General features: G+C 53.5%; 1 protein-coding gene across 1 annotated transcript in view; it reads left to right on the top strand.

The window, feature by feature from the left end:
- Nucleotides 1-17,065, top strand: part of PTPN5 (protein tyrosine phosphatase non-receptor type 5) — a gene marked incomplete at both ends in the record, with an annotated part of 48,777 nt that extends 31,712 nt beyond the window's left edge. The window contains 12 exons of the mRNA XM_080909238.1: nt 4,273-4,466; nt 5,005-5,112; nt 5,332-5,415; nt 5,822-6,063; nt 7,092-7,281; nt 9,570-9,654; nt 12,402-12,481; nt 12,673-12,810; nt 13,837-13,947; nt 16,328-16,488; nt 16,577-16,690; nt 16,972-17,065. Coding sequence (XP_080765364.1) covers nt 4,273-4,466; nt 5,005-5,112; nt 5,332-5,415; nt 5,822-6,063; nt 7,092-7,281; nt 9,570-9,654; nt 12,402-12,481; nt 12,673-12,810; nt 13,837-13,947; nt 16,328-16,488; nt 16,577-16,690; nt 16,972-17,065 — 1,601 coding nt within the window. The remainder of the gene's footprint in view (nt 1-4,272; nt 4,467-5,004; nt 5,113-5,331; nt 5,416-5,821; nt 6,064-7,091; nt 7,282-9,569; nt 9,655-12,401; nt 12,482-12,672; nt 12,811-13,836; nt 13,948-16,327; nt 16,489-16,576; nt 16,691-16,971) is intronic.
- Between the last annotated feature and the right edge of the window lie 806 nt (nt 17,066-17,871).

Consider the following 17,871-nt stretch of genomic DNA (forward strand, 5'->3'; position numbering starts at 1 on the left):
CTCTCTTTGCATCCAGGACCAAACTGAACTTAGTGGTCACCAGCTGTGCCCATCACAGTGAGCCACCCTCCTCTTTCCTTCTCAGATCCCACCGGCTCTCTGACACATCACCTGTGCACATTTATTTGCTCTGGTTTTCCCATGGAACAAGAGACCACTTCCTTCCAAAGCAAGAATTGGAGTATGACCTGCCACTTATCAGGTACCTGCAAAGTATCAGGAAACATGCAACGTTTTATCTATAGTATCTAAAGCCCTCACAACATCTCTGCAAAGTCTATATTACACCCCCCACCACCGCCTTATTGAGTAAAAGAAGAAAAGGAGGAGGAGGAGCCAGGCAGGGTGGTGCACATCCTGAATCCCAGACTTGAGAGACAGGCCAATCAGAGATCTACATGGTGAGTTCCAGGCCAGCCAGAGCTATGCCTGTCTCAAACATACAAACGAACAAAAGGAACGGGGTAAAATAACATCAGTCAATATGTACCAAAACCTACATGCTAACAAACAAACGGATACCACTCTGCCCTCGGGGACGTGCACAGACCGTAGTGAGTGTCATGTGTCCAGAGTCCCAAGTGACTGCTTCAGACTGAACCCATTTACCAAACAAGGCATCCTTGAAGGGAAAAAAACACACAACTCTCAGCCATTCTGCCCTTCTTCCCACCTCCCTTTGTAAAAAAAGGGGGGGGGAGAGACGGCAGTACCAACTTATGAGCTAATGTATACCACCATTCCGAACAGAGCCATTTCAAGGTATCTTGCAGTGGGTGGTGGTATGAAAGAATGGTGTGGATAACGGGGCAGAACTGAGTTCTGGTGACATTTAGTTGTCAGCCACAAGATGAATAGGGGTTTCCTAGGTGACACAGACAGTGGCAAAGGAGGGAAACAGGGTGTTGAAGGAATATTCTAGGGGGTGGGATTAATAGGCAAATAATAGGCCCAGAAGCAGCTCACCCGGGAACTAGAAAGGTACAGCCAGACAGCAGCATAGAGGAGCCATCCGGAGTCAGCTGCCGGAAGCAAGGAGCCTGAGATCTTAACAAGGCATCTCCAGGCCCAAGGTTCTCATAACCTTGGACATCTAAGTCTGATGAGGGGCTTGGTAATACTGAGTGAATGGACACGTGTGCAGCTGTGTTGGCTTCACATGCTTCTGTCGTCAGCCAACATGTGTCCCCATGCAAGTCCACATGTATAGTGACATGTAGACAGCCCCATCCCAATTGTCTTGCCCAAATGGACACATCCACTTTGTCAGGCTCTTTCTCTTGGGTGGGACGCTGACCTGAGTTTGGATAGAAATCTCCAGCATCTGGAGCTCACTGAGGGTGCTGTCCCTAGTTCACCACACCATATCAGGATGCTCAGATGTGAGCAAGCGTGTTACAGGTGAGACTCTTTTGTGCATAGTCTTGATGGGAAAGCAACCTCCAGAATAAGGACGGAGCAGAGCCTCTGCCCTGCAGGCCCAGGCAGAGCCACTTGGGAGCACTTGGTTTCAGCCTGTGCTGTCCCTGAGTGGGATGAAAGGCTCAGTAAGAAAGGCAGGGGTGGGCTGAAGATGTAGCTAGTTGGTGAAGTGGTCACCTTGCATGCAACCAAGCCCTGAGTGCGGTCCCCAGCACCACGGAAACCAAGCATGATGGTGCAAACCTGTAACCACAGCACTCCAGGAGGCAGGGTGGGAACTCAGGGAAGGACGTTGATAAGAAGCTACACAGTGAGTTTGAGGTCAGCCTGGATTCCATGACACCTCGAGGAAGGAAGAAACAAAGGAGGAAGGAAGGAAGGAAGGGAGGGGGAGGAAGGGAGGAAGGAAGAAAGGAAGGGAGGAAGGGAGGGGGAGGGAGGGAGGGGGAGGGAGGGAGGGGGAGGGAGGGAGGAAGGGAGGGAGGGAGGAAGGAAGGAAGGAAGGGAGGGAGGGAGGGAGGAAGGAAGGAAGGGAGGGGGAGGAAGGGAGGGAGGAAGGAAGAAAGGAAGGAAGGAAGGAAGGAAGAAAGGGAGGGGGAGGGAGGGAGGGGGAGGGAGGGAGGGGGAGAGAGGGAGGAAGGGAGGGAAGGAGGGAGGGAGGGAGGAAGGAAGGAAGGAAGGAAGGGAGAGAGGAAGGAAGGAAGGAAGGGAGGGAGAGGGAGGGAGGAAGGAAGAAAGGAAGGAAGGAAGGAAGGAAGGAAGGGAGGGGGAGGGAGGGAGGGGGAGGGAGGGAGGGGGAGGGAGGGAGGAAGGGAGGGAGGGGGAGGGAGGGAGGAAGGGAGGGAGGGAGGAAGGAAGGAAGGAAGGAAGGGAGGGGGAGGGAGGGAGGGAGGGAGGGAGGAAGGAAGGAAGGAAGAAAGGGAGGGGGGAGGGAGGGGGAGGAAGGGAGGGGGAGGGAGGGAGGGAAGGAGGGAGGGAGGGAGGAAGGAAGGAAGGAAGGAAGGGAGGGAGGAAGGAAGGAAGGGAGGGAGGAAGGAAGGAAGGGAGGGGGAGGGAGGGAGGGAGGGAGGAAGGAAGGAAGGAAGGAAGGAAGGAAGGGAGGGGGAGGGAGGGAGAGGGAGGGAGGGAGGAAGGGAGGGAAGGAGGGAGGGAGGGAGGGAGGAAGGAAGGAAGGAAGGAAGGAGGGAGGGAGGGACGGAGGGAGGGAGGAAGGAAGGAGGGAGGGAGGGAGGGAGGAAGGAAGGAAGGAAGGAGGGAGGGAGGGAGGAAGGAAGGAGGGAGGGAGGGAGGGAGGGAGGGAGGAAGGAAGGAAGGAGGGAGGGAGGGAGGGAGGGAGGGAGGGAGGGAGGGAAGAAGGGAGGAAGGAAGGGAGAGAGGGAGGAAGGGAGGAAGAAGGAAGGAAGGAAGGAGGGAGGAAGGGGAAAAGAGAAACTGGAAACAGGAAGATAGCTATGCAAATCTAACAGCCAGAGTTCAATCAGAACCCACATAGAAAAATTTAAAAGATTTCAAATTGCAACTGAAAGCCCAGCATTTCCAAGGGCAGATGGGAGGACAGGAAGGAGGATCATCTGAGAGCACCCACGGCACAGCACCGAAAACAGAGACTCTGCCGCAGAGTCATCCTTTTACTGAGGCACATGCACGCTTACTCCCAATAAAACGTTTTTTAAGACAGGGAAGCCTGGGGGGTAGGGAGAGATGGCTCCGAGGCTGCTTTTCCAGAGGAATCAGGTTTGTTCCCAGCACCCACATAGCCGCTCACAACCATCTTTAACTCCAGCTCTAGGGAATCCAATGCCTCTGGCTTCCTTGGGCACCTGCATTCTTGGGCACATATCCACATGTAGACACATACACCTATGCATATTAAAAATAATAATTGCTAAAAATAATAATAATTATTATTGTTGGGGGGCTGGAGAGATGGCTCAGTGGTTAAGAGCACTGGCTGCTCTTCCAGAGGTCCTGAGTTCAAATATCAGCAACCACATGGTGGCTCACAACCATCTGTAATGAGATCTGATGCCCTCTTCTGGTGTGTCTGAAAACAGCTACAGTGTGCTCATGTACATTAAATAAACAAGTATAATGATGATGAAGATGATTATGATAATTAATAATGATAATAATAAAATTGTCTTAAAAGGGAAAGGTTAATAATGTTGAACACAGCCCCCATTTCTCAGATGGGTAAACCGAGGTTCAAAGAACAAGTGCCCTAGGCTAGATCGAGAGCAGTCATACCAGAACTAGATGCCAGATAGCCATGATCTAGTCTTCTCACCAAGATTTTCTCCCTTACTGCTCTAACTTGCTCTTCCTGATCTGATTGATAGAAGGGGGGGGTCTCGAGATGGGGGAGGTGCGCAGTCATAACCACCCCGTGGTTCCAGTCTTCCAGCCCCACTCGGAACACATCACAGAAGACAAAACACTGAGAGCAGGAGTGGGCGGGTTGTTCAGGGTCACGGCCTGCCTTTGCCGTACCCCCCCCCCTTGCTTTTTTAAATTGAGCTTGAGGTAGTTGTTTTTGTTTCCTTAAGAAACAGGGAAAGAATGAAGCCACGTAAATACACCGGTGTTAACTCTGAAACACCCCCCCCCCGCCATTTTAACTCTCTTGCTGCAGAAATAAAAGAGAAATAATTTGTCCACCCACACGTAGCTCTTTCTGACGAAGGTAGGTGAATATTGCTTTGCTAATCGAGGGTAACTGCTGGAAGTGGAGCCTCTTTGACTAGAGGAGAGCTGTAGCAACCCTAGAAGGGGCTAGACCACCATCGAGCCACAGAGCCCAGAGCACAGACGGAGCCAAGTCACCAACCCCTCCCGTGCCACCTTCCGCAGGTCTCCCCCAGCCGGTAGATTTGGAAGCAATGGACGAGGCCAAAGGACTCCCCAGCAAGCAGAAAGAGATGCCACCACCCCCGCCACCCTCACCGCCCTCTGAGCCAGCTCAGAAGCTGCCACCTCAAGGTGCTGGGAGCCACTCCCTCACCGTCAGAAGCGGCCTGTGCCTCTTTGCTGCCTCTCAGTTCCTGGTAAGGATGTCACGGGCCTCACCAGGGCCTAAGAAGAGGGTGGGTTGAGGGTTAGCCTTCTCCTTCTCCCAGAGATGGCTGCCTGGGGATGTTGAGGGATGAGGGCCTTTCTGGTGGCCTCAGTTACTTCGAGTCTTCATGACTGGAGTGAAGGGAAGGCTGGAGTTCTGAGCTACAGTCTCGGAAATTAATTTCCTCATATCCTGCCAATCCTAACCCCTAACCAAAAAGACAGGAATCCCAGGTCCCTTAACCCCATCTCCTTCAGAGTTCTCTCTGAAGACCTCCTGTCTAAGGGGACCTTTCTAGAAGACTTTATTTCTGTGTGTACCTGTGGGGAGGGTTGTCCCAGTTGCCTGTGATTAGCTCTTCTCCTGAAGAGTTCTGAGGCCTCCTCTGGGGTACACCACCTTTCCCTCTCCACTGCCCAGTTCGAGAGGCTGGGGAGCTTTCTGGGGGCTGAAGGTGAGCTCTCCAGGGCAATCCAGGGGCAAGGGGGTGCAGCCGTGCACTCAGTCTGTGCCCCCGACTGCCCCAGCTCGCCTGTGGGGTGCTCTGGCTCAGTGGCCACGGCCACTTCTGGCTGCAGAACACCAGAGACCTCATCTCCTCCTCGCTCACAGTGTTGAATCATCTGGGACCTGCGGTGAGTAAACTCTGGGGGGACCCCTAAGATAGTGGGATGGAGTGGGTTAAACTGGGGCTCCCATCCCACCCTCACAACACCTGGTTGGGGTGTCTGAGTTCAAAAGCTGCTTCTAAGAACCCAAAGGCCTTCTGTTAGAGCCAGGACAGGGTGATAGATAAGAACACTGCCTTCCCCCAGTCTCTCAGCACACTGACCAGTTTGTCTGATGCTCCCCAGGCCTGGCTGGGTTCTGAGACCTGGGGGACACCAAGTCTGCTGCTAGTCTCTCTGACTGTGAGCCTGGCCATCATCACCACCCTGGTAAGGTGCCTCTGTCCTTAGCCTCGGTGCTACCCCTCCCCTCAATCAATCCCACCCACTTCCCACCAGCTCCATCTGAGCCACAGGCAGGGTGACCCGGGTTCTGAATGGGGGCCCAAAGATGGGCTTGTCTTCTTCAGCCTATACACTTCCTTCAAGCAGGAGGCTCCTTTCTAAAAGTGAGCAGGGGCTAAGAGAAAGAAAGGGCAGAGGCAGACATAACCCCAGACCCCACCCAGAAGGACTGAATGACAAGAAACTGGGGACAGAGTGACGTGTAGGAGCCAGAAGAATGTTGTTGCTCCAAACCTTGTAGCTTCAGAGGGCTCAACCCACGGGATACCCCATGGGCCCAGAGGGCAACGAGCACAATCCCGGGTCCATGATACCACGTGCTCCCAACCAGGTGTGGCACCTCCTCAAGGCACCTCCGGAGCCACCTGCCCCGCTGTCCCCAGAGGACAGACGACAATCAGTTAGCCGGCAGCCCTCCTTCACCTACTCAGAGTGGATGGAGGAGAAGGTAGAGGATGACTTCCTGGACCTGGACCCGGTGCCCGAGACACCCGTGTTTGACTGTGTGATGGACATCAAGCCCGAGACGGATCCCACCACGCTGACTGTCAAGTCCGTGGGTCTGCAGGAGAGGTGGGAGGGGGAGGGGAGGGGCAGAGGAGGGCCGGGCCTGGGATCACACACTCTCAGCTCCCTTTAGAGGGGAGATGCCTAACTCCTGGTCTAGAGGACAGGGCGATCGTATAGAGACAATTCTCCAGTAATGCATGTTGATCGGGGTACCTCAAGATGGATATCAAGGAGCAATAATAGCATAGTTCCTTCCCACATGCACACCTATACCCTCCTCGGCTTGAGGAAGGCAGGGCTTAACTTAAGATTTACGGTTTTAACTTAGGATTCCTTAAGTTTTGACTTGTGTTCCCCGTAACTTGTAACTTGACAAAGAGACAGTAAGTAGCATTTTCCCCAAACCTCCTGGGCAATGAAAACCCTACTTCTCTAGAGTTCCCCATAGGATTCAAGCGCATGCTTTGGGAGATAGTGACTCCCTCTGTTTAGAGCTAAGTAAGCTAAACTCATATCTGGTTTGAGGTGCCCACAGAATGTCATTTAAAAAAAAATGCTTGATGAGGACTCAGAAAACCTAGACGATACTGCTTGGCTTGGCCGCTTCCTCATAGCAGAAGCCTACTCACTGCTAGTGCCCCCCTGAAACTCAGTGTCCTTCCTATATGAGGATCCTCCCCTGATGTTTTAGACACTATGCATGATGGAGTTCGTCCCGTACGGGCATCTTTGCTACTGCTGGCTGCCTTTGGGCTCCCTCCGCCCCGTCGCTCCTAGCTGAGATGTCAGCCTCACTCTAGAACTGTGCTACTGGGGTCTAAAGCTGTTCTCTTAAGCTTGAGACTCACTATAGTAGATGTCTTCCCTGTGACCCTCCCTCCTCAACAGAGTCCAGGAAAGGGCCGTTAGGGACAGCACAGGGGTGAAGCTTTTGGAACGGGGGTCTCCACCCCACTGTGGAAGGAGCAGACAGGGCTGCAAGCAGAGCTGTAGTGTCCTTAGGACGGGTTCTTGTCACATCCCTCCCCCTGGAGCCTACTCTGCTCTCCATGGACCACCTTTCTCCTTCTCCTCCTCTATGACCCTTGCAGGAGGGGCTCCAATGTCTCCTTGACCCTGGACATGTGTACCCCTGGCTGCAACGAGGAGGGATTTGGCTACCTGGTGTCCCCACGAGAGGAGTCAGCCCATGAGTACCTGCTCAGTGCCTCCCGTGTCCTCCGGGCAGAGGAGCTGCATGAAAAGGCCCTGGACCCTTTCTTGCTGCAGGCGGAATTCTTTGTAAGTCCCTCCAGTGGTCCACCCACCCCCAGCCAGTCGGTGCTTGAGAGTTCAGCGATTAGACTAACATCTCCCCTAGCATCCTGTGGAAGCTCTCAGTCTGAGACCTGATGTCCTCACCCGGAAAGTCAGAGCAATGGCAGGAGTTAGGGAGATGATACCGCATGTCAGACAGACAGTGGTGCTTGGCAGGGAGGGTCCTTGCAGAAGCTAAAGGGGACAGTACCATATGGCAGGCAGACAAAGGTACTTCCGGATCTGTTGCGAGGACCGTGCTTTGGAAGCTGTAGAAAGCAGCAGCCTCCTGATGGTGTGGTTCAGTGGCAGAGCCTGTGCCTAGCAGCATACGCAAAGCTGGGTGAAGGCACATAGGAAAAGAACGTTTTGTTTATGTGCTCTCCTGTCTTCCCACCCTCCCCTGCCTCCATTATCGGGTTGTTTCTCCCCATGTCCCTGGGTCTCCCTTCTTCTCCCCTGGGTTGAAAGCTTAGACCCTAAGTCCTTTCATAAACTCTGACCAACATGTGTTAGATCTAAAAGGACCCAATAAATAACAGTCCTGATTCCCCTGCCTGGAGTGAGTAGCCATCTAAGCTTCCCGCCATAAGAAAGGATGGCCTGAATTGTCACCAGAAAGTAAGTCTGAAGTGACCGAGGCGGAGTGAGACAAGACGAAGCTTCTGCTACTGAACCTCAGAAATACCAACCCCACTGCACCATAGTTAACAAGAGAACCCCAGGAATGAGAAGGGAGGGACTGAGGCCCTTTCCCATAGACTCGCCAGTCAGGTAGCTCATCCCTTGTGCCACATGGGCCCCACGCTCCACCTACAGAAGAATGCTGGGGCCCAGCTTTCTTCTCCAGCCTTGTGCTCCACCCCCATATAAGCAGGAGCTGCCCACTTCTGGGCCCGGGGACTGGGACCTTCCTCACATCCTTCCCACCTCAGCGTCTCTAAAGCCTCCCTCCACCACCCAGCCCCAGCTCCCACTCACCCCCCCCACTCTCCTCAATAGTCAATAAACACCATCAACTTTTGTCAAGGAGGAAGGAACATGGGCTGCCCACCCACTCCATGTTCTGCACACGTGTGTGGTGGGGGTTTTCTTTTTTCTTTCAATTATTGTGTCTTTTGATTCTCACAAGAGCCCTAGGAAGGTTCCACTGTCTGCAATGTGTAAAAAACGTATAATATATCCAGGTTCAGTGAGCATTATGACCAGGTGCCAAACTACATAGGGAAGCATCCCTAGGGAGGCATCCCAGCGGCCATCAGTGAGGGGATAGGACTGGGGTGAGCCTAAGAGTTAGAGCCAGTTTAGAGGTACAGGGCTAAAAATAGCTTGCTCAGCAAGTACAGCGCCATGAACATAGATCAACCCACACGGGTCCGGGCAGAGGAGGGAGGCTTGACTAAGAATGGAAATTCAGGAAAAAGGAAAGCCAAGTCAGGAAGATCACAAGTTCAAGGCCTACCTGGGCCACATAATGAGTTCAGGGGTAGTAAGGATTACTGAGACTCTGCCCCAAAATTTAAAAGTGTAGGGGGAAAAGAGAGAGAGCTGGGATCTTAGCCCAGTTGTTGGGTACTTACCCAGCATGCACAAAGCTCTAGGTCTCCTATGTAAGGGGAAATGGGGAAAGGGACAAGAGAGGGAGGTCAGGTTCAGAGAGACTTCACACACCAGGATGCCCATCAGACACAGGGCTGCTTCAAAGGGACAAACAGGTCTTCAGGGATGGAGAGGCAGGCTCTCTTTTTACAATCGGGGAGGGGTCTTAAAGGAAGTGACCTCAGAGAGACGTGTGAAGGAAATGAAGGTGGGCAAATATTATCAAATAAAGTGAACATCACAAACAAAAGTCCAAGGACAGAGTGACAGACAACAGGGACGCTCGTCCCCAGAGCTACCTGGCTGGCTGCTACAAAGAGAGCAGGGAAGGAAGCGGTGGCTGGCAAGGTCACTTTTTGTCTTGTTTAATTGAATGTCTACGACAAGCCAGGCTGGCCCTCCATAGGCAACTGTTTATTTTATACCCTTGGCATATGCCAATAACTATCGTAAATGAGTGTGCATGTGTGTGTATGTGTGTGTGTGTGTGTGTGTGTATGAGAGCACGTGCGCACGTGCCCTAAACTCACTTAGTAGAAAATGCTCGTCAAATGAATTCATGAACTCAAGACAGTCCCTGCGCTGGCAGTTGGAGGTGAGCAGCCTCTGAGTTTCCAGACTCCCGGAAAGACTGTCCTGAAGACGCTCACAGCGCCCATATTTTCCTCTTCTAGGAAATCCCCATGAACTTCGTGGATCCAAAAGAGTATAACATCCCAGGGCTGGTGAGGAAGAACCGATACAAAACCATCCTTCCCAGTGAGTACCTGCTGTCCCCGGGGCGGGGAGGGAAGCAGGGTCCTGTCATCTGGGAAGTCCTTGAGTCCAAGGCCCCTGGGATGATAAATGGTCATCATCGGAGATGGGTGAGGCCGGGACAACCAGGAAAGGGACCGCTTCACCTGGACCCCTGCTCTTCCCGGCCGGTGGCACAGAGAACTGTAGCAGTTACAAAAAGGGTGTCTCAGAAGCAGAAGCAGTGAAATTCGCGCGTGGCCTTTCTCTTCTGAGGAGTGTATGGTATTTTAAGAAGGCTATAAAGGTTCAGAGAAAGTAAGTGGCTCACCCACAGACACACAGCTAGTGAACCAAGGCTTTAGACCTGGGCTTCTGTGAACCCAGAATCGGGCTCTTCTGATTTCCCGCGTCCGTATGACCTGACTGTCAGTCCGCTAACAAAGCAGAGCTGCCTCTCCAGAGGGGATGAGGTGCTGTCATCCTGTAGTGATCTGTTTATCATGGGGTGTATCCAAGTGAGGCTACCTCATGATTCCCCTGTAAGGCCTGAGCAGGGCTTGTCTCCTTAGGAGGTGGTTAGACCAGGTGACCAACTGTCCCCGTTCTATCCCATGATGCCATTGTCAGGGCATTTTCATCAAGACCCTCTGGGGGCTACCTCAGAAGAAGGGGGTGGCTTAATGGAAGTGAACCCCTCCCCCAAATCTACTCTACCCAGTGTGTGGAGTAGTGAGCCCTTAAAAAGCAGTTTGCCATCAGCATCTCCAACAGCATGTAAGATGTCATGACTTATTTTTAACTTTTAAAATATCGACTTGTGGTTGCTATGGTTACACAGTCTCTAGGTAGTTACGTTTAAACAAAGCACCATTTAGGGCCAGGATGCCTTATTTGGGCTGCTCACCTCCTTTCTCAACTTATCCTCCCTATTCCTCTTCTGCCTGTAGGCAGCGGCCTGGCTACCCCAGAACCTAGGATCTTGCTTTGCTCCTTAGAAACAGCCACAGGAGCTAGCCATATGCTACACGGTCCTGCTGGATTGCTGACAGGCGCCCACCTCCTCCAACCATACCCTCAGCTGACTCTGAACTTATGAGACTAGATTAGGGCTAGGGGTAGGGACATGGAAGGCCCAGCAGAGGCAGCCTCTGTGACCAGCGACACCCTGAGATTTATTCTACCACTGAAAAAATACATTTCCTGAGCCCTATCCCAGGGACGGAGAATCTGGATTCTCCACACAGAGCTTGGTGTCTAGCAAAGGAAACATTCCCAGGGTGAGCGCCACTTCAGCAAAACTGTATGAAGGTCAGAATTCGGGGTCAGAATGCTGTCCCGTTCATCACAATACCTCAAACCCCAAAAGGACAGCAAGCAACTGGGAGACACTCCGGTCCTTCTTGAAATGAAAAAGTGGGTGACTCCCTCAGATCCAGCCCCCCTCCCTCCCATCCTCACCATCAAACGACTTTTCAGGTGTTCAGTCTTCCACTTTGCCCAGTTCTAATGAGCACCGTTCACATTTGGTACACTGGCAGAAATGTCACTGGGAGAGAAGCCAGGCTGGACAGCCTATAACCTTGACGATTGCTGGATTTCGGCAGTCACATCCTGACTTGGGCTTTTTCTTCCTTCTTGTCTCTCTCACAATGAGGCAGAGAGAAATCCAATCGTGTCCCCTTCTTAAACACAACCAATGTCACCCTCTCTGAGCATGGTGTGTGACGCTGTCTGGCATCTGACTCCTCTCGAGTTCCTAGCTCAGCCTTGGCCTGGGTACCTGGTCACACAAAGTGTTTGCTGTTTCTCCTCCTGGTCCTCCAACCCCTGAAAGGTGCCACAACAACCCTGCCCCTGTCCCCTCTGTCCCTTCAGCCCCAGAGCTCTCAGGCCATGCACCAGTGGTCTTCCTGCCCAGTGCTATGCTAGAGGCAGGGAGCATCCCTCTCTTGTTGATCTAGGGGCACTAACAGCACCAAGCAGAGCTGGCATGAGCCAGCCATCATGACAGCCACCACGGCGACTCTCTGCTTGCAAAGTTCTCCCATCTGGCCAGAGAGGACAGCACCCACATCTGTCCTTCCAGCCCCTTAACCTGGGTAGGGGATGCCAAGACAGTCCAAGCAGAGCTGCCTGCCTGAGCACTCTCTTCTGGAGCCCCTCCTGCCGACTCCTCCCCCTCCCCTCCCCTGAACTTCCACTTCTAAGCCTCTCTGCAAGAACTGTCCACACCCATATGGCCTGCCACAGCCTAGGCAGGGATGGGGGTGGCAGGGGGCTGGAAATGAAGGCAGATGCCCTTCACCTCCATCATCACCCCAACAGCTCTGGGTTCTTCTCCATTCCCATCGTCTGCTGGAAACCCGTGATCACCACAGTTATGTAGAACTAGCCATATCCTGTTGGGCGCTGCTTCTCTGCCCAGCGGCTGTAGCTTTTCCTTTGAACTCTCTTTCTAATATTATCTACCTTATAAAAACACGTGCCTCTGAGTGTATGGAGCACACTTGTAGGGGTCTGAGGACAACCTGTGAGATTCCGTTCTCTCCTCCAACACATGGGTCCCAGCGATCCAACTCAAGTTGTCACGCTTAGCAGCAAGCCTCCTTACCCTCTGAGCCATCTTACCGGGCCCTGTTAACTCTTTTCTCTTCATGACATTCCTGAGCTGCCTGTGACAGCACATTCTGGCTGCCATCCCCCGAGGAAGTGTGGGTGCTGTGGAGGAGGACAGAGAGGCCTCATACCCTCACCTGTCTCCCCCACAGATCCTCACAGCAGGGTACGTCTGACGTCACCAGACCCTGAAGATCCTCTGAGTTCCTACATCAATGCCAACTATATCCGGGTATGTAGCTCCATCCCCAGAGTCCTCCACTAAAGAAGAGGCCTGAGCTGATGAACTCCATCCATCAGACTTGCCCTCCCCCCAAGCCAGTGTGGCTCCTACAGGCCCCAAGGGGAGCCCCAGTGTGGGAGGAGGCCCCGGGGGTGCCGCCTCCGACCCTGTCCTGACGGACTGGACTTGGGTGGCTGTAGGGCTACAGTGGGAAGGAGAAGGTGTACATCGCCACCCAGGGACCCATCGTCAGCACCGTGGCCGACTTTTGGCGCATGGTGTGGCAGGAGCGCACACCCATCATCGTCATGATCACCAACATCGAGGAGATGAACGAGGTAGGGACCCCCGTGCCATTGCTCACTGCTCCCTGCTTTGCGCCCCCTGTGATGCGTCCCGTTTGCATATTAATCGTCATGAGGATCCCGTGAGCCTGGCATGCACTCAACTGTCAGCATAAGGAAATGGGAGGTGTTGAGAGTTAAGGCAGGGCTGGAGGTCAGGAGCACCGGCCGCTCTTCCAGAGGTCCTGAGTTCAAATCCCAGCAACCCCATGGTGGCTCACAACCGTCTGCAATGGGATCTGATGCCCTCTTCTGATGTGTCTGAAGACAGCGACAGTGCACCCACATAAAATAATAATAATAATAATAATAAAATATTTTTTTAAAAAGGAGAGAGTTAAAGCGTACACTCAAGGCCACACAAAGCTGGGCAGGGCCTGGACCTGGCTCCTCCCACCCCATGCAGTGGCCATGATTTCAGCCACGATCTCCGGCTGCCTCCCAGTCTGCCACTGATGTGCAAGTTCATGATGAGTAGGCTTGCTTAATTGAAATCTCCATTTAAAATAAAATCCTTCAGAGGGAGGTTGGAGAGAGAGCTCAGTCAAGGACCTGAGTTGTAAACCCATGAAAGTCAGTCCAGGTGTGGTGCATGCCACTGTACCCACAGTTCTCGGGAAGCCGAGAGACGGGCGGATGTAGGACTTGCTGCACATCCAGTTTCGTTACTTTGTGAGTTCCAGGCCAAGGAGAGATCCTGTCGGAAAAACCAAGGTTGACTGCCTATGAGGAACAACATGTGAAGTTAAACTCTGACCTCCATGCATGCACACACTCACACACACACACACACACACACACACACACACAGAGTCCTATAAAAGGGTTCTCACTTTCATTTCTCAAATGAGAAAACTGGGGCTCAGAAGTGAGGTCACGGGTTATGAGGTCAAGATTTCAACACAGACCCCTAAAGCGACGCCTGTTGTCTTTGTCTACCGTCTGCTGGTCCCAGCGGGATAGGAAGGGGGTGTGGAAGGGGAATAGGGGTATAACCTAGCCTGGCCTTGGTCCTTGCAGAAGTGCACGGAATACTGGCCCGAGGAGCAGGCAGTCCACGATGGGGTAGAGGTCACCGTGCAGAAAGTCATCCACACAGAGGACTACCGGCTGCGACTCATCTCCCTCAGGGTGAGGCCTGGACCTACACAGGATAGGGCTGTCGGGGAGGCTTAGTTGAGACCCCAACTGCAAACAGTACTGAAAGACCTACTGTAGGTGACACATCAGCCCACGGCACTCCCAGGACTTACTGGTAAGCAGCGGTCAATAGACCCAGACACTGAGAGAGCCTCAGCTGCACTTCCCAAATCTTGCTTGCACGCGCACTAAGCTCTTCCTGAGCACTTCGGATCACTGGGCAAGGAGGCTTCAAGGGCTTCCAGCATTGTCCTTATTGTCCTTTTATCGTCCCTGAGAGTTCCTTAGGACTTTGAGTGCTGGTAACATCCCTTCCACTGGGGTGCTGCAGCTTCCGATCTGATGCGCCCAAAATGTCCGCCAGCAGAGGGCAGGCACTCCTTGCACACAGTCATGGTTCCAGGAATGGCAGGAAAAAAAGGAAACCGCATACAATATGAGCAACTCGAAGCAGTTCAGAAGAGTGGGGGAAGGCTTCCTCACCCCCCAGCCCCCCACTGGGATGTTATACTGCTTTGGGATATGATGTTTGGGGGCATCAGAGAGGTACTGAGATGTGTTTGTGGATGGTAGAGTCTCGTGTGATAGCCCAGAAAGGTACAGAAGTTAACTCAAGCACCAGGAAGCCAATGCCTTATTCAGAAACAGTCTGATGCTGACACTAACAGCCACATAGGGTTCAGCCACAGAAAACAGCTTAGGGCCTGACATCTGCCCCTCTGAGCTGACCTGTCTCTCACGGGAAGCAGTGCTGGGCAGGATGCCAGGGTGCCTCACCCCCACACTGCCAAGTGGGCACTGCCCACACGAGCATCTAATACCAAGATTTCCTGGAAACCCTGAAGACTAAGGAGTCGGGGGCAGGGTACTGTGGTCACTGTCACAGCAAAGTAACCCAAGGACATGGGGAACCATCTTCCAAGTAGAAAGAGACTATTAGACAGGCTAGAGAAGAGCCGGGTGTCTTGGGGTTTGAGGGTGTTTCCAAGTACCTGCTTTGTGGTTCTGAGTTGGGTACTGGGGGCAGAACTGTGTCCTGGCCTCTCTCTTCAAAGAGCACCCGTAAGATGGTAAACACCTACTAGTGATAGGCAAGGACACAGAAGGGCAGTCTGCAGAATGGCATGCTGGGGGGGTGCTTCCTGGAAGTGCTGTGTAGGGTCCTGCAGGATTGGTCAGGGGCAAGCAGGAGTGGACAGGTGGGAAAGCTCACGGCGAAGGCACAGCTGTATGGGCAAACACACGCGTGTGCCCATGTCCTCTCAGGACAGGAAGGATGATGGAGTGATGAAAACTTTCTGGGGTCTCTAAGGGTGTGAATCACATCTGAAGGGGTGAACTCCTGACTTGTCTTCAGATTCTTACACAATGGAAAGGGGGGGTCTCAACGTATAAAGTTGGGGGAGGAAGCCACCACACTCAGTCCACGGTGGAAGGTTTCTTGGTTTGGTGTGGGGTTAGAGACTGAACCAAGGTTCTCATGTACACAGGCCTCTCACTGAGCCACACCCCCAGCCCCTTTTGCTGTTTTGTTGCTTCTGAGACAGTCTCACTAAGTCTCCAAGGCTGGCCTGGAACTTGCTCTGCAGACTATACGGGCCTTGTGATTGTGATCCTCCTGCCTCGGGCTTCCAAGTAGCTAGAATGACAGACCTGAACCACCAGACTTGGCCAGCACAGGGTCTTAAACACGGTGCAGTGTGTCCAGCCTTGGGCTGGGGAGGAGATCGTTTTGATGCGGTGGGTCTTTGGGAGTCAGGGAGGAGGAAGGTCGGCTCTTCCCACTGGGGACGGTAGAGCTGAGAGGCCGGCAGCGGCTGAGGACAGTGTGGTGGGGCAGGCACTGCATAAAGCCTGTGCCCTTGGTCATGTGACAAAGGGGGTGCCTGGAACATCTGTCAGGATAAGGAGTTTTCAGACAGTAAGAAATTGGAGGCCCTTTGCCTTTCTTGGATGGTTTTAGAGTTTAGAGACCAATGTCACACACACACACACACACACACACACACCACACATACACACATATACACACACACACACATACTACACACACACCACACACACACCACACACAACCACACACACCACACACACACACCACACACACACCACACACACCACACATACACCACACACATACACAATTATACACACACACACTACACACACACACACACACACTACACACACACCACACACACCACACACACACACACACACACACACACACACTAGATGGAGGACTGCGGATCCCTACTCTCTCTGTGTTCCTCCCTTTCCTCCCTTCCATCTTTGAATCAATTAGGTCTGAAAGCATTCACCTGCATCTGGGGGTTGGGGCACTCTCTCTCTCTCTCTTTCTCCCGGGCAGAGAGGGACCGAAGAGAGGGGCTTGAAACATTACTGGTTCACATCCTGGCCTGACCAGAAGACCCCCGACCGGGCCCCCCCACTCCTGCACCTGGTACGGGAGGTGGAGGAGGCAGCCCAGCAAGAGGGACCCAATTGTTCTCCAGTCATCGTCCACTGCAGGTGGGTTCTCCCAGCCACCCACTGGGGCAGGACCACCCCCACCCATGGGCTGCTCTGTCCCTCATCCCATCATCCCCTTGGCCCTCAGTGCAGGGATTGGGAGAACCGGGTGCTTCATTGCAACTAGCATCTGCTGCCAGCAGCTGCGGCGTGAGGGCGTGGTGGACATCCTAAAGACCACGTGCCAGCTCCGTCAGGACAGGTCAGCCCACCGATCGGGGGAGGAAAGGGTGGCCGTGGGATGTATGCATGGATCAAGGGGCAGTTGGCAAACCAGACATAGTGTGTAAGGCAGAAGGAGAAAAACCCAAAGGGGGGGGGTAGAAGAGGGTCAGCCAGTGGGCTGAAAACAAAGGTGTGTCCCTGAAAGGAAGGGGCAGTGGGCAACAGCGGGAAGAGTGGGTCTCTCTAAGCTGCAGACCAGCTGGTGCCCCTAGTGTTAGGGGACCCTCTCCCGCAGCCTACTGCGTCTCTCCTGGGCAGGGGCGGCATGATCCAGACGTGCGAACAGTACCAGTTTGTGCACCATGCCATGAGTCTCTATGAGAAGCAGCTGTCTCTCCAGTTCTCAGAGTGACCACGCTCTTCCTCCAAGATCCACTGGCCACTGCCGAACCCGAGGCTGGACCTTCACCCCAACCACCCAAGATCTTGCCTTGGGTCCTGGGGCCTGTTCCCCGGCCCTCCCCTTCAGTCTGCTCCCCACCTGTTGTCCTGGCCTGGTCCCTACCCAAAGCCTAGCTCTTCCGACTGTACATACTGCAGAATTGGGGAGGGCAGGGGAGGAAAAGGCCAGGCCAGGCCTGGGGCCCCTGGGCCTGACCCACACCATATAGGCCTGGGGCCTCAGTTTTAACCATGGTTCCACAGCTACTCGGTCCAAAATGTTTCCACACCATACCCCAAGTGTCCTACCACACCCTGTTCTGTCTGTCCATCCACCACGGCCATCTGTACCAAACACTGTGTCCCCTCAGCCAGGAAAAAAAGTACTGAACTGAGCTCTCGCTCCCCTCACCCACATCCCCACTCCCAGACTCCCACCCTGCTCCCCAGGCAGAGAGACAACGACCTGTCTCCCAACCCACCAGCCCCTCTGAAAAGACAGAAAGGATTTCGCCACCGGGATGCGGATGGCAGAGACCAGGCGGGGGAGCAGGTGGTGGTTGAGAGAGAGAGATCCCAGCTAAGAAGGTTCCTGGGCAAAGGTAGGCATCTCCAGCCTATGAGGCCCTGGAGAGGAAGAAGACACTGAGGAACCCCAAAGATCTGAGCCCTGAGGGGGGCCCTCCAAGGATAGGATGAGGACAGTTCCCGTGAGACATCTTCTCTGCGTCACTATGGGAAACCGAGAATGTCTCGCTCCACGTCGCTCCACGTGTG

Source organism: Micromys minutus (genome assembly GCF_963924665.1).
Source record: "Micromys minutus genome assembly, chromosome: 32".
Lineage (NCBI taxonomy): Eukaryota > Metazoa > Chordata > Mammalia > Rodentia > Muridae > Micromys > Micromys minutus.